This window comes from Sciurus carolinensis, chromosome 4 (genome assembly GCF_902686445.1).
Source record: "Sciurus carolinensis chromosome 4, mSciCar1.2, whole genome shotgun sequence".
Classification (NCBI taxonomy): domain Eukaryota; kingdom Metazoa; phylum Chordata; class Mammalia; order Rodentia; family Sciuridae; genus Sciurus; species Sciurus carolinensis.
Window position 1 is genome coordinate 154,975,206 of NC_062216.1, and position 15,549 is coordinate 154,990,754.

The following is a 15,549-nucleotide window of genomic DNA, read 5'->3' on the forward strand; positions in this document are numbered from 1 at the left end:
AACAGGGAAGATAAAGAATGGCCTTTCTTTTTCTTTTGTGGGTTCCAAGAATTCCCGTTCTCTTTAACTGGGGTGTCAGCGACGGTGGCTGGGCCAGGCCTCCGTGAATGGCAGTGCTGGGCTACGTATTCCAATCTGGGGCCCACGCTGTGCTGCTCTCCCCCTGCGCCCCTTGACAAGAGGATGCACTGGCCACAGAGCTCAAGGAGACCACGGTGGGGCTTCAGGGTCCCGCCCCTCCAGCAAGGCAATGCTGCTCTCCATGGGACAGGACGACCCTAACTCTTTCTAGGGGATTTCTGATGGCGCACTTTGGCGGAGTTTTCCAAGATGCCTTTTGTACTTAATTTTAATGAAAGATGAATATGCATAAAAAGAAAGCAAATATACTGAATCTTCAGGGAGGCAAAAAATAACTAAATAAATAAAAAATCCAGTAAGTGTCCATTTCATTTAAAGGCGATGTCACAGGTGTGGGAAGGAGCAGAGCTTCCGTCCTATCACAAGCCCAAGCCCCACCTTCTCTGCTGGCTCTCCGGTCACCATTCTCTCCCCTCCCAGATCGAGAGTGCCTCCTCTGAACAAGTAACACACCCGTAAGAGTATGTTTAAAATTCAAGCCTCATTTATTTGCATAAACAGAATACTCTTCTTCAGGCTCATCTCCCCACTAAAATGAGCAGGACAAGTCTTATCTTCCGGCTGGCTTTGGTTTCTAGTTGATTTTTCCTACCCTGGGCTCTTGGTGGCATTTCTGAGGTTTCCAAGTCTTCAAATTTCCTCCTGTTTGGTGCCAGCTTTACGGAACAGGCTAATCTGTAACAAGGAGCTCTGGATACCTCAGCAGCCAAATACTCATGGGTAAGGCCTGGAGTTAACCTTTTCTTACTCTCTTGCAAAATGCATGATACTGACAATCTATTATGTTTTGCGCATAGTTTTCCAAGTTAAGATTAATATCCTTTTATTGTTCCAAAGGAAATAATATTTAGCTAGGTAGAGATGTTACATCTCTGAAATCTAAAATAATATGCAACTTTTGAATCTTAAATTCAAAGGCTGCCTTATATTTAGCACTTGGGTTTTTATCACTAAATAGAACTGAATCACAGTTTCATATCTGGAGGTGGCCACCTGAAATATTCTTAATAAGTAATTGAACAATCAAATATTTGTTTAAAGGAAGGATTTTTAGATACACCAAGGAAAAGAAATAATGATTTTTCTTCTTTTCCTTTTTAATTATAAATCAGGAGTTGTTTGGTATCAGGTCAGAAATAACCCTTGATGCTTTTATTTTAGCTTTAAAACATGTCCTAAAAATAAGTACAATTGTCCATTAGTATCATGGGGTATTAGGACACACCCCAATACCAAAATCCGTGGGTGCTCAAGTCTGTTATTTAAAATGACATTATGTTTGCAAAGCATCCAAGCACATGTTCTCAGGAATTTTAAATCATCTCTGAATTACATATAAGACCAAATACAATCTATGTTACATATTGTTTAGCAGGTAATGACAAGAAAGAAAAGGGTACCTATTTAATACAGGCACAATATTTTTTCCAAATATTTTTTATCCATGGTTAGCTGCATTGGAGGATGCAGAACCCATGATATGGAAGGTCAATTGTAGTTTCTCACATTATTTCTGTTTTACTGCTATATTGGGGATCAGATTCAGGGCCTCCTGCATGCTGGGTAAGCTACACCCTAGGCCTGGTTTCTTATTTTCTTTTCTTCTTCCTTTTGGTACTGAAGATTGAACCCAAGGGTTCTTTACCACTGAGCTACATTCACACCCTTTTTCTATTTCTTAAATTTTGAGAAAGGCTCTCACTAAGTTGGTTAGGACCTTCCTCAGTTGCTGAGCCTGGCCTCAAATTTGCAATCCTCCTGCCTTAGCCTCCTCAGTGACTGGGGTTACAGGGGTGCACCCAGTGCACCTGGTCTGGTTTCTCATTTTTGAATGCAGGATGAACAATATGGGAATGTCCTTCTATGAATGCATGGACTCTATCTGATCTGGGCACAGCCTTCCTAGCACATGAATGAGAGCTCACCACAGGAGCACTTGGGCTGTGAGCTGTTGGGCTGGGTGCAAGTCTGCAGAGATACTCATGTTCCCAGTGAGAATCATTTGAGCCCTGTCAGCAGCAGAGGGGAAATCTAACAGTGAGGCAGTCCACCAGGGAAGCCCCAGCCCTTCATTCTTACAACACCAGTGTATCTGAAGCAGACTATGGAAGAGATTTTGCACAGCTACCCTGAGAATGCTTTCTAGTTGGATATTCATTCAGTGTTGAGTCATAACTATTAATTTTGCCATATAATATTTTCCTTAGTTAGTTACAAAGCTTAATTATAACATTCAGTTTCAGCAAGTAAATTAAGATCAGACAATTACGTTTGGTAGCCCTCAGTGACTTCAAAATGCATACAAAATACAGAAAACCAGCAATATTGTGATGATTTTGTATGCAGCTAGCTGGGTGGTGGGGATGATAAGGCAAAAAGAGAAGACTCCAAAGCAGCCATTTGAAATGAACTCCCACCTGCGGAAACTCAGGGCGAGGTTCGAATTCTGGGGAAGGGCATCCTGGGCCTCCCAGGCTGATGGGATGGCTTTCTTCTTGTGTTCCCACCTTTGCTACTTCCTTGTGTCCACTTCCCTGGGTCTCAGGGCCTCTGCTTCTCTCATTACATGGGGAGATCCTTGGGGACCACCCACACCTTCTTGATTTGTCTCCCCCACAATCACTAGCTTGCAGTCTTCTGTTGGACCCTATGAAGTCACCATTTTCAAGTAAAAAATGGCTGAATGTAGCAGCTCACAGGACTCAATCTCATGGCTGCTGAAATCCATGCCTGCTAAAGAAATGAGCAAGGATCTGATCTTCAGCATTGAGCATGTAGTAGTGCTATCAAGAAGAACCACCCCTGCATACCTAGAGCCTCAACAAACTTTTCAGAGAGCCTTGGTGCCCACAGCCAGGAAGGAGGTCTTGAAGGGCGTAGAGGAGCACACAGACATGATCCAAAGGTTAGCAAGAGGCTCCTATGGCGTGGAGAAAGCTGTGAGGATCCTGGGATTTTTCAGCCTTGAGGAGAGGAGGGTAGGTCTTCATTTCTGAGACTAAAAACTGATTCAAACTGCAGGCACTGAAAGAAGGGGATGGCTTCCTGGGGGTGGGGTGGGTGGGTGCATGGGACATAATGATTACCAGGGGCAGCTGGAAAGTTTTCTTTGGGATGACTTTAAAAATAGCGTGGGGTCACCTGTCATAAACACCAAGAGTGGGCCTCATTTGGGAAATAAGGCTGAATGACCTCTCAAGGGTTCTTCTGGTCATAAGAACTCTGGTTCAAGAGCTAAGACCATGTGACAAGGACAGACAGCAGGCAAGTGGCCGTTCAGAATGCATTTCCAGCCTGTGTAACTCACAAACCCTAGCTGATATTTGGCACGGCCCAGCGTGGTGTCTTCTGTCTCTGTTCCTCTTATCCTAGCTGGTTTACAGGCAGGACGACAGAATGTGTCCACCCAGGTCAGCATGCCTACACAGCAGCCTTGGTGGAGTGTCCAGTGGACCCGCCTTAGCATCCAGTCCCACAAAGGACCTGGTGAATAACAGATTGTTGGGCCCTACTCCTGGTTGCAGTCTCAGGGATCTGCAGGTGGGGCCTAAGAATTTGCAATTCTAACAAGTTTCCAGATGTTGCTGACACCGCAGGTCTGGGGCCCACACTTTGAGAACTACTGCTCTAAAAATGCAGTTGATCAATTTGATTGAAAGTCGCTGTCAGAACTGTCCTCTGCTGCTACGCGTGTAAACCCAGTTGTACCACGTTCTACATTAATCCAGAGAGAAGCCAGTTTATCAAAACACGCTTTCTCCACTTGACAAGTGATTTCTAAAAATCCTTCATTAGCATTTAGCTACAGCTCTTGGTCTTGAGAGCAATTAACAAAAATTATTTAATCCTTTCGTGGTTTCTCAGGGACTGTGAAAGCAAAAAACATTCTTCACATAAAATAAGGAGGAGAAGTCATAAAAAGAGATTGTAGAGTTACATCCAGAATAGATGCTGATAAGAGCAGGCATCATGCCAAAGACGGATGGTTTCTCATAAAAGTTCCCCAGTTCTCCCTCGACTAGGAGCACATCCAAGTTATTAAGCACATGCTGCTGAGAGACGTGATGTGCAAACATCAACGTGGGTTTGTGCACTGCTTATGGGAGTGTAAACTAGATGGGTGTTCCAGGAGGCAGTTCTCCAGTAGTTATCCAAAGTTTCAAGAGGTGTATACCATTTGACCCAGCAGGAAAAGGCATGTCACCCAGAGTGCTGGCTACCATTTAAGAAAAATGGAAATGCCCCAGTAACCAACCAGGGGAACTGGCTAAATACGTATGGTTCAAGGATGGGTTGGCATACTGGAATCAACCACCACAAGTAATATTGAGGGTGAATACCACTGGAATAAAAATATTTCAAAACATATTGTGTTTTAAAATGGATTATGAAATAGCAGGTACAGAACATTTTCAATTTTTAGTGGAAAAGCAATGCCTACGAATGTGTAAGTAATCAACCTGAAGCATCACACTCAAACAGGTGTTATAAGGAGGTGTTCATCACTCCTGGGTGGTAAAGTTACAGTTGTTCTTATTTCCCTTCTGGTCACCATTTTAGAAGTGGACAACAATGAAAATGTATTGCTTTTGTAATAAGAAACAAAATAAAGTTTAAAAAATTTATGATTTCAGTTTTAAAAAGTGTCAATGCATGAAAAACACATTGAGTTTTTTAATCACTGGTAAGTACAACTTCAGCTGTGCATGGGTGAGTGTGTGTGGTGAGTTGTGTGGTGGGGGTTCCACTGATCAGCTCCTTCCTCCTGGATCCACTGTAGGAATGAGAGCACAGGAGGGCACATTTGGATTCCTGGCTTACTTCTACCACTTCCTAGTTATGAGGTTTCTACCTCACCTCTCTGTCTTAGTTACCTCATTTGTAAAATGGGTATGTTAGTGTTGTGAGGGGCTCTGACCCAGGAAACAGATTTGGGGTTTGGCAGGTGGAAGAAGACCTAAGATCCAGTTGGGATAGTAGACATGCTTTGTTCAATGGCAGCTACAGCCTCTGGCCACCCGCTTTAGCTTTAGCTCCCAGCCAGTTCCATGTTAGTCCTCATTTTTGTCCCCATTTTGTCCCCATTAGCCCATTTCACCCAAGTCTTCTCCTTAGGCCCTTTTTACATGCTGATCAAAAAAGGCACACTGCCCACAGGTTATATAAGGGGGGACGCATGCTCACAAGTTAATGTTTATGACCTTGAGTCTATATGCTGAATCAGAGTGTTTCTCACCTTGACTAACCATAAAATAGCTGGTTCCCAGCCCTGGCTACATACTAAAACATAACCTGGCCTGCTGGAAGCCTTGGCAAGAGAGCCTAACTAGTAATTTTGGGCCTGCCTCAACAGTTAGCCTACCATCGGCTTTGTAGAGTTGAGAGGATTACACAGATACTTCGGTGCCTAGCATGTAGCAAACATCAACAGACTTTGGCTACTAGCGCTATTCTGAGGATGGAGGCTCTCACTTAGAAAGCCCTTTCCAAAGGACAGCAAGCCCCTGGCAAAACAGTGGAAGCAAAATAAAAATCTGTGAGCATAACCAAGTAGTGTCAGTTTTATGACATCATGGACGTGACATGGTGGCTGCAACCATGAGCATTCATCAGAACGAAATACTTGGGTCAATCACATCAACATATTTAGAAAAAACTTAAGTGGAGATTCAGGACAGGAGAAGCCCATGAAATCTTTCAGTGAGGAGCAGTGATAGAGTCAAATGGGAGGAAAAATTCAGTTATGTGAGCAATACAAACAAAAATAAAAAGGGAAGCGAGTGTGAAGACAATGAGATGGACAGTACTGGTTAGTCTTCTTAGTCTTTTACTGTGTAGACCCTTGAGAAAACACAAAGGAAAAGGTCTGTGGAGCAAAGGTCAGCAATAGGGTGTCAGAAGTGTAGCTGTGTGTGCTGCTTTTTTTTTTTTTTTTTTTTTTGGCAGTGCTGGGGTTTGAACCCAGGGCCTTGTGCTTGCAAGGCAGGCACTCTACCAACTGACCCATATCCCCAGCCCCTGCTATTTAATTTTAGCAGTGCTGGGGCTCAAACCCAGGACCTCATGGGTGCTAGTCAAAGGTTCAACCACTGAACCACACCTGCAGCCCAGGTATCACTGTGATGGGCTGACAGATCTAGCTCGATGAGAATGTCATAGGCCAGACTCTAAGGGAAATGACTAAACAGACTCCATTTTGCTCTGAGACTCCATGTTATGTAGGAAATAAGTTTCTCCCATGGGAACACCCTGCCTCTGTGCCCATCATCAGTTACTTAGTGTGACATGTTTAACAATACAGAATGATAATTCCTATGTAAAGAAACATTGCTCTCTTTTGATTTCTATTGCTCCTAAACAATGTACCATGTGAACAGTGATTGTCTGGATGTTAGTAACCATTCTTTAGTTTGTACCTAGGTAAGGGTCATTTTGACCCACTTCCCCCTCTGTTGATGTTCTCATGATGTTAATGTGTAATTTCGAATCATAGCAATAGACAATTATGATTGATGTGATTTTTGGTATAAGAATCCTACAACCCTGTGGTTGGGGCTGTTCTCCCAGTAGCCATTTTTTGGGGCATTGTGTGAGACAGTCAGCCGGCCGGCTTAATAAAGACTCTCAAATTTGGACTTCTCAGTGGTGATAGGTCTGTTCTTAAATTGCGCCCCGTAACAATCACTACTTTAATACGCACATACACACACAACATATATTTTTGGGCTTAGACCTGTATTCAGTGGCTTGTGCAGTATTTGGGAGAGAGTGAAAGATAAATTAAATGTATTTGATTCTTCCCTGAAATTTGAGCCACAGAGACAATAGTTTGCCTTTTTTATTTTTTTTCCTCCCAGCCTGGTTCCTAAGAAGTAATTCCTTAAGTTATTTCTGAAAATAAAAATCACTCACAGAAGGAATTTGTGTATAGATAGAAGAACAAGTCAGGATTTTAGTTTGAGCCTCTTCTAATGTTTAACATTCCCATCTAAAAAAGCTTTCATCTCATTTCCACCATTGTTTTTCTGAAAGCATAGAAAAAAGATTGTCTTCACACTTGAACTAAGGGATGGATTATTATTCAGAAATCTATATATCTGAAAATTCATAGTTTAGAAGTGCTTCCAGATTGAAAGTTTAAAGAATCAGACAAGTTCAGGGGAAGAGGCCCAATGAGAGGAGAGGGGACATTGCCTGTTTCCTTGGAAATGAAGGTTCCCAAGCCTCAGCACACTGGAAGATCTGCTCATTCCTGACTCAGAAACAACCTTGAAACATTTCCTCTCATACCAGGAAGGCAGATTGCTACCTTATCCTGATTAAAAGCAGATTTTTCTTTTTCTTTTTTAAAGACAAATTTCCTTGACCACAAACACCTGTGAATAATAAACTGCCAACTATGGGATTAGAGAAAGGAAGACGGCAGAGTGTTAAATTGAGTATAATGGCCCACCTCTCCCAGTAGCAGATGTTTCCAAATGGGGTATTTAATTTGATTAGGGAAGTGATGGAGTCCTGTATATTAATTCAGGGCTGGGGGTGCGGTGCGTGTAAGCCCAGGGGAGGCAATACTGAGTGGGACCACCTGGCCAGAGCCAAACCTGATTTCACCAAACTCTGTATGTCTTGGAATCTTCAGAGTGGGAGTTATTAATACAAAACAACAACCCAGACCACTGAAAATCTAAAGCAATATGTTTTGTAAAATTCAATCCAGTGGACACATTATTAAAAGGAGGCAACTCCCAATCAATTTTGGGACAAATAACCTCCCCCGATTATAAAATTGCAAAATTACATATATCATCTTGTGAATAGTTCACTTGTTCATTATTTCCCTCCTTTTTGGCAATGGCCCTTTACATATGGAAATAAAAGAACAGTATTCCTAAGACTTGGGATACTCTCCTACATACTGTGTGCATAGCAAACCAGGATAGTGAATGGGACTCTCGTGCTTCAGAGCTGGGGAAGAAACAAATAAAATAATCAAAAGCAGCTAAATCCATGAATTTACTCATTTTTAAGCCTTTGGAGGAGAAGCCAGTATGTTAGGGGATGGTTCTAAGCTAGGCACTCTACATATCTTACTTTGTCATGACCACCTTGGAAGGGAGCTATGATAAAGCTGGTGATGAGGCTGTAATGCACACGGTCTCTGCTTTTAAGGCAGGGGTGGGGACAGGATGAGTAGCCAGGCATCTATACAGTGTGACTTGAGCAATGGCAGAAAGAAGGTCCCCCCCCGCCCCAGGAATTGCTTGAGAAATGAAGACTGTGTCACTGAGCATGGATTTAGCTGGAAAACCCAATGAGTAACCATAAAAGGCAGAGCTAATGAATATGTTCAGGTAAGACAGATACCTTTTACCATTCTTCACACATCCCTAAAATGTGTTTTTAGACTTTTAATCTTAAATAGAAATGTCTTTAAAGCTGTCATGATACAGAAAATAAGCAGCCAGGCTGCACTATACCAAGGAACAAAATAATTCATACAAATCACTCTACCTAAAGCATGCTTCGTTATCAAAGCATACCTAATTCCAGGGTTGTACTGAAGACTCCAAGATAAAACAGAAACTGCAATTTACTAAATAAAAAATTATCAGGGCTTAATGCTAATTCCTATTGATTCTTCTTCACTAGACAGAATTCAGAAGACAATATTATTACTTAGAGTTTGAATCCAGGTGGGGGAAAAACCTTAAGATAAACACCTGCATCCAAATGCTTATATTTACAGCATCTCTATCATACTTGCCCAAATTTGGAAGTAACCAAGATATAATGGTGGATACATAATATTATGCACTTGTCAAAACTCAAAAGAGTGCATAACACAAACAATGAACTCTAATGTAAACCGTGGACTTCAGTTAATAATCATGTATCAATATTGGCCCATCATTGAGACAAATGTACCACACTATTGCAAGTCGTTAGTTGTGGGTACTCTTTAACTTATGCCAAGATTTTCTTTAAATCTCAAACTGCTCTAAAAAGTAGAGGACTTTTTTGGGAGTGAACTACTCTGAATAATGATATAATGGCGGATACAGGCCACCATCAAACTGCCCAAGCTCACAGAATGCACAACACCAAGAGTGTTGACAGTGATGTAAACTATACAGTTGGGAGGTTAAGAGGTGTGGCTGTAGGTTCAGCAGTTGTAACAAACACAACCATCTGGTGGAGGAGGATGACTGGAGGAGACTATGCCTGTGCAAGGGCAGGGGACACAGGAAATCTCTCTGCCTTCCTCTCAAGTTTTCTGTACACCTAAAACCACTCCAAAAATACAACCTACTAATTTAAAAAATCTTAAGACAGTTTGAAGGGGAAAAAAAGACAGGTTAAAATGAGCTAATCAAGAGAGAGATGGTTTCTTATTGTAGAATGGTGTGAATTAAACTCCATCTAACACAGTTTATTATGGTGTATTTTTAGTGGAAATAATATGTATAATAAAACACTAGGAAGTCAGTGAAAATTATCTTTATTTCAGAATTGAAGGGTCCTTAGAGATGAATGAATGGGTTTAGATAAATTTAGAAATTAACCAGTTGTGACTATCAAAGACTCCAAATGTTTCCAAGAAGGGAAAACTGCATTTGGTTTTTGCTGGAGCAAAAATGAATGTGTTAAAGTAAGCGTTATGAGGAACAACATCTTAGAGATACTAAGGATGCAGTAAGGACTGTTGTGAAAATGCTGTTTATGTTCACACACTGGAAGGTACCCCAGATTACTAGATATGTGTGTGCTTATATGGTCTAATCGAGTCCTGATCTTATGGACTGAGGGTTCTCAAAGTTGGTTCTTAGGAAATATAAATGATCCATCTTTTCAGCTGCTTTAGAACCCTGGACAAGGTCTGCTCCACTGCACGTTGGGGAAGTGGCCTGGCTTCAAATCCTGAGGCTACTTCTTGCTGGTTGGGTGATGCCTGACTTTCCTTAGCCTTTGTTTCCCCATATGTAAAGTGGGGACAATGACCATATAGGCTGAGCATCCCTAATCTGAGAACCTGAAATCTATAAGGCTACCAAACTTGAACTTCTCTGAGGACCAACATGACACCACAGGTGGAGAACTCCACACCTAATTTCGTGTAAGGGTCACAATCAAAATGCAGGTGTGCTAAGAACAGCACATAAAATTACCTTCGCTTATGTGCACAGGTGTGTATGAAACACAAATGAATTGTGTTTCAACTTGGGTCACTGATCTCATTATATATGTGACTATTCCAAAATCTGAAAAAATTAGAAATTTGGAACACTCCTGGTCCCAAGCATTTTGGATATGGGACACAGTTTCTACTTCATGGATGAGGGGAAATCATTACGTAAGCCTCTTGTGCAGGCTGGGCATGTAAGTGTTAACTGGTATAAGCCCTAATAAACCGATTATAGGAGAACTTGACTCTATGTCATTTTCAGGATCATCACTGACGATCCCCCTGGGCTGACAGCAAAGTGAGAGGAGACCTCTTTGGTTGTACTTCTACCACTCTGTGATAATTAAATGTTTACACGTTGTTTTCTTCCATGGAGAGCAGAAGCCTATTCTTAGTCTGTACTTAGTTAACAAAGTACATTTAAGAAAACATCTCTCAAAATTCAGGAACCACACTGGTTTACTTTTTTAAATGGAAGGGAATTTTAATTCCAGCTAAACTGCATACTGTTGAACTGGAAACTTCTTATTTTTTCAAATAAAAGAACAAATCAGGTAATTTAAATATAAAGTAATTTGACCTATTAGTAATACTGTCTACCAACTTTTAAGACCAACTGTGTCCTAATGTATTTCCCACGGGGGACTTCACTGTACTGGGATTTTAAGCTGAAATCCCACCACGCTGGAAGCAGAGAAAACAGCAACACTGGGTTCCCACTGAAAACTAGCTGCAAGTTGAGATCCACACCATTTGTAGCTGGCCAAGTTCTGCGTCACAACACACTAGTCCCAGATAACAGATCAAATCTGTTTCTGGATTTGAAAGGCTCCTGTGAAGGCACTGAATGCAACTTTAGCTACTGTATTAAGGATTCATCTATTTAATCAAAATGGAAAAAGAGGGTTTATGATATTCCGAGAAGCAATAAAGTTTCTATTTTCATGTAAACAATCTAAAATAAACACCAAGGGCAGCAAACCAGAAAAATGCCCCAAAGAACAGAAGAATGGCTTCTAAATAAATAGCTTTTTCTGAATTTCATTTTAAGCAACAGACAAGTATTTAACTAAATTATTCTCTACTGAGACTATTAAAATGGCTTTGCTATTGCTATCAGGATGTAATTTCAGATCCACTCAATTTCAAGAAATTGACTGAAACTCAAATCACAGATCTGGCATATTTTAAACGATGTTACAAGCACAAGGCAATATTTATGCTGATTAGAACACTGAAGTATCTGGACCCAGGTAATTTGGTTAATAGTACTAAGTCAGAGAGGCCAAATTGATTTCCTGGACATGTTCATGAATATCTCAGAAATCATTATGAGGTTTGATGATTGAAAATGTCTCCCATTTTCTCATTGTCCAGTGGTGACACAATTTCGGCAGATGTGTGTATACTTAGAACACAAGGTTCCCAGAATTATAAAACCAGGAAAACCCCTAAAGGACATCCAATCTAATGTCGTTTTCTAAGTAAGAAAACGGAGGCTCAGGAAGATCCAGAGAGGCTTGAGTTCTGGAGTCAGACAGATCTGAATTCCAGTCCCAGGTTGGCAAGTTAGTTACTGTGTGATCTTGGGGGAGTCATTTAACCTCCCTGAGCCTCAGTTTCTTCATCTGTAAATGGGGTTAATAGTTAACACTGGGTCACACACATTGTGATTACCCAGTAAATGTTGGCAGCTATCACACTACTTTTGTGAATAAAAGTGACTCATGGCAAGCAACCATCAACAAAACTTGAACTTTGAGTTTCATTAAATACAGTATCTACCAAACATGGGCAACCATTTCAGTCTTTCTGCTGTTAAATGAATCGAAATTTTTAATTGGTGATTACAGACTGAGGTCTCAATTTCATGAAGATTCACATACACTTAGCTTTCCATGAACAAAGGATGTTACAAATTGACCTTCATAATTGTTTCAGCTCAATTATAAGCTTTTAAAATATTTACCACTAAAAGATGTTCAAATAAAACTAATGACAAAGTAGACTGGCCACAAATAAAAGTCAGAATTTACTCTCCAGTGATCAGGACAGGAGGAGCCCAGTGACAGCACCGGCGAGATCAGCTCTGGGTAAAGTAGATTTCTAGAAACCCACGAGCCACCAATCACAGGCATCTGAATTGCCACTTCTGCCAACATTTACTACCATCAAATGGTTTATTCTACTCGGAGTTGAATGTTTTTCTTCTACTAAGAAAAAATGAATAATTAAGAAGACACAAATAGAATATTAGCTTTCTATAACACGTTCGCAATACTTCGGCTTTGGATAATTTTTAGTTAATTAGTGGTCTTTTCGGGATTTATTCTCAGACTGTCAAGTGGGTGCGCTTAGAATATTTTCTTGAAATAAACTAAAGATCATTTTTCTCCTAATCTGGAGACTCATCAATGAGTATATAGTTAACTTAAATTCATTAAAAATAATTAAGAACAAATGTAATATGGTATAAAAATATTAGACATAAAATACAATGAGACAAGCCCAAGAATAAACATGAACAAAGCCAAAACACCTTTTTTTTTTTTTAATGTAATACCAATGTGATTCAGCAGACCAACAGATGAAGAAAACAGTAATCTTGAAAGGTGGCAATTTGTATCCATACCCAGTATTTAGTATTTCAGCTACTAGAATAAAAGAGTTTGGCAAACTTACCCGCATTTTTGCACAAGCATCTTGGGTTGATTCTGTCCCCCTGAGTTCTTTTATCAGCATAGAACCTAAATACTAAAATACAAAAAAGAAGTGATTTATGAAAAGGAGAGTTTAAATGTGAGTAACAATTAAAAAATAAATCATGGAAGTGCTATTGGCTAGGCTTCCTGGCTATAAGTTGTTGATAACTTCAAGAAACTCACAGTAACTAATCTTTACAAATAAATGCATTCACAGAGAGAATGTCACAGAATTACCCATACATTCTGAAAGCTGTAAATTGCTCTTTATAATGAAACTGCATCATTTTCTAAAGATGCCATCTTTCAGAAGATCATATTTAACTGCAAAATGGGAGCATCTAAAAATGCTTCCCTCTCCCCTTTTTTTGAGGCAGCAATATCTGCAAAAATAACTCTCACTACTCTCCGTGTAATTACAGGGTTGTATGAGACAGCTGAGAAGCTGAGCAACAAGGCCCCCGTTGGGGCTTATTGGGCGGCATAGGTAATTAACGGTAGGTTGTTCTTAGGCAGAGCTGCAGTTTGGGGACCTTCTCATTCACAGCTGTGTGCCTTGTGGTTGATCCACCTGAGGCCCGGATGGCAGGGGCTGGGGAGGAAGAACTCCACTTCCAGTTTCACAGCAGAGTGGGCTGAGTCCTGGTGCAAGTGACACTTGGGGGCTGGGTGGAGGTGGGGAATGATGAGACTGTCTCCTCCCAGGAACTGCCAGCCACTTTGCTGTAAGGTGATGGGATCCAATACCACCTTGGTACCCAGCGTCACTCATTCTCCTGTTTCTGGTTGGGGGCAAATAGTTTTGAGCAAACTGTCGATGCTGCCTGTTTACCACTGAATCCTCACCAACCTTTTGAAAAATCAACTGGGTTCTTTCCTTTCATCATTTTTCCCTCCTAAATCCCCTCCCCACCCCCGCTGCTTAAGGAGTTCTACACATTTTTTTAAATGTGAATATTTAATTATTTATGTAACTATATACAATTGTTTTAAATTATTTTAGATTTGAAGGACACTTCCTGACTTAACTGGAGATACCTGGTACAGTGCAGAAACAAGACTGGAACGGGTGTTGTGGACCAGGGAAGCCACTGACCCCACAAGGAATAGCAGCGGGCCTGGTCAAGGCCTTGAAGAGAGGTTTGTGCAGAAAGGCTCAGGGATTTGGGATCTGGGCTTTGGACCAGATCAAACCATGTCATCCCTACAGTTTTGGACCCATTACTGTTGAAAGAAATCCTATGCTGCAGGCAAGAGAAAAGACAGCGCAAGGAAAAAGGGCCCTAATTACAATAAGATAACTAAGACGCCCACATCTTAATCAAATTAAGGAAAATGATCTTGGTGAAATTTTAATCTTTTCAGTTATCAGGCAAGTTTTCCCTAATTGAAACGTTTCTTTTAAGGAGAGGTAGTTTCAATGCGCTGCCGCATATTTAGCCATTTTTTTCTACTGTAGTCATGACAACCACCACCTGCCCCAAAGCCTGCAGTCTCTTTTGAACATTCACCTATTTGTATTACTCACAATTCTCAGCTACGCATAACTATTCCCTTTGCTGTAAAAAAAAGAAAAGGGAACAATAACAACAACAAACCTCAAATCAGCAGTATAATCCTATTGATGATGAAAGGAATCTGGTTTTGATACACAGTGGTGGACCCAATGTTCAGGGATCACTGGTGAGTGGGTGAAGATGCAGAGATGGGCCATATTCATACCCATTTCCATTCTGTTTTTCCTATTTATATTTTGCGTTGTTGGGGATGGAACCCAGGGCTTTGCACATGCTAGGCCAGTGCTCTTCCAGTGAGCTACACCCCCAGCTCCTCCTCACTTCCTTTTTAAATTGAACTTCATCTCATTTTTTTTTTTTTTTGAACACAGGGGCACTCACTCAGTCACATCACCAGTCCTTTTAAAAATTTGAGGCAGGGTCTTGCTAAGTTGCTTAAGGGCCTTGCTAAGTTGCTGAAGCTGGTTTTGAACTTTCCATCCTCCTGCCTCAGCCTTCCGAGCTGCTGAGATCACAGGCATGTGCCACTGTGCCCTGTGATCTCATTTCTTTTGAGATACACAACTCTATAAGAAGAAGGCAGAACAGATCTTCAGCTTACAAGATCACTACAAGAGCGTTATAAGGTCTAGTTAGTTGGACTTTATGTGTAGAATGCTACTTTAAAGAAAAGAGAAGGGAAAACCATTTAGGAATTTCACTAATGGACTGGTTCATTTTTCAATATCAATGTAAAGAAACCAGAAACACACCCTTTATCTCCACTTGTACCCAAATACTGGATTCAGGGTAACTTACAAAAGCTTTGTAGTCACACGATTGGAAGATGAGCTTTTCTGGGTGATGCTGCCAGTATTGTACTGGAGTAGAGGCTGTGGCTTCATTTGGAGGTCGCAAGGTGATAGAAGGCTCTCCCCAGTCTCCTGTCTAAAAATGACATTTATTCTAGAGGCAATATGAACAGTAAGCAAAGTTCATTCCCTCTAGCTAGCCTGAGTTCACCTTA

At 40.9% G+C, this 15,549-nt stretch overlaps 1 protein-coding gene across 16 annotated transcripts in view; it reads right to left on the reverse strand.

The window, feature by feature from the left end:
• The window catches only part of Anks1b (ankyrin repeat and sterile alpha motif domain containing 1B), a 1,141,006-nt gene that overhangs the window by 31,043 nt on the left and 1,094,414 nt on the right, over positions 1 to 15,549 (reverse strand). For all 16 annotated transcript variants that reach the window (XM_047548161.1, XM_047548162.1, XM_047548158.1 and 13 more), the window contains 2 exons: positions 15,342 to 15,470; positions 13,007 to 13,078 (listed from right to left, as the gene is read on the reverse strand). In XM_047548161.1, coding sequence (XP_047404117.1) covers positions 13,007 to 13,078; positions 15,342 to 15,470 — 201 coding nt within the window. The remainder of the gene's footprint in view (positions 1 to 13,006; positions 13,079 to 15,341; positions 15,471 to 15,549) is intronic.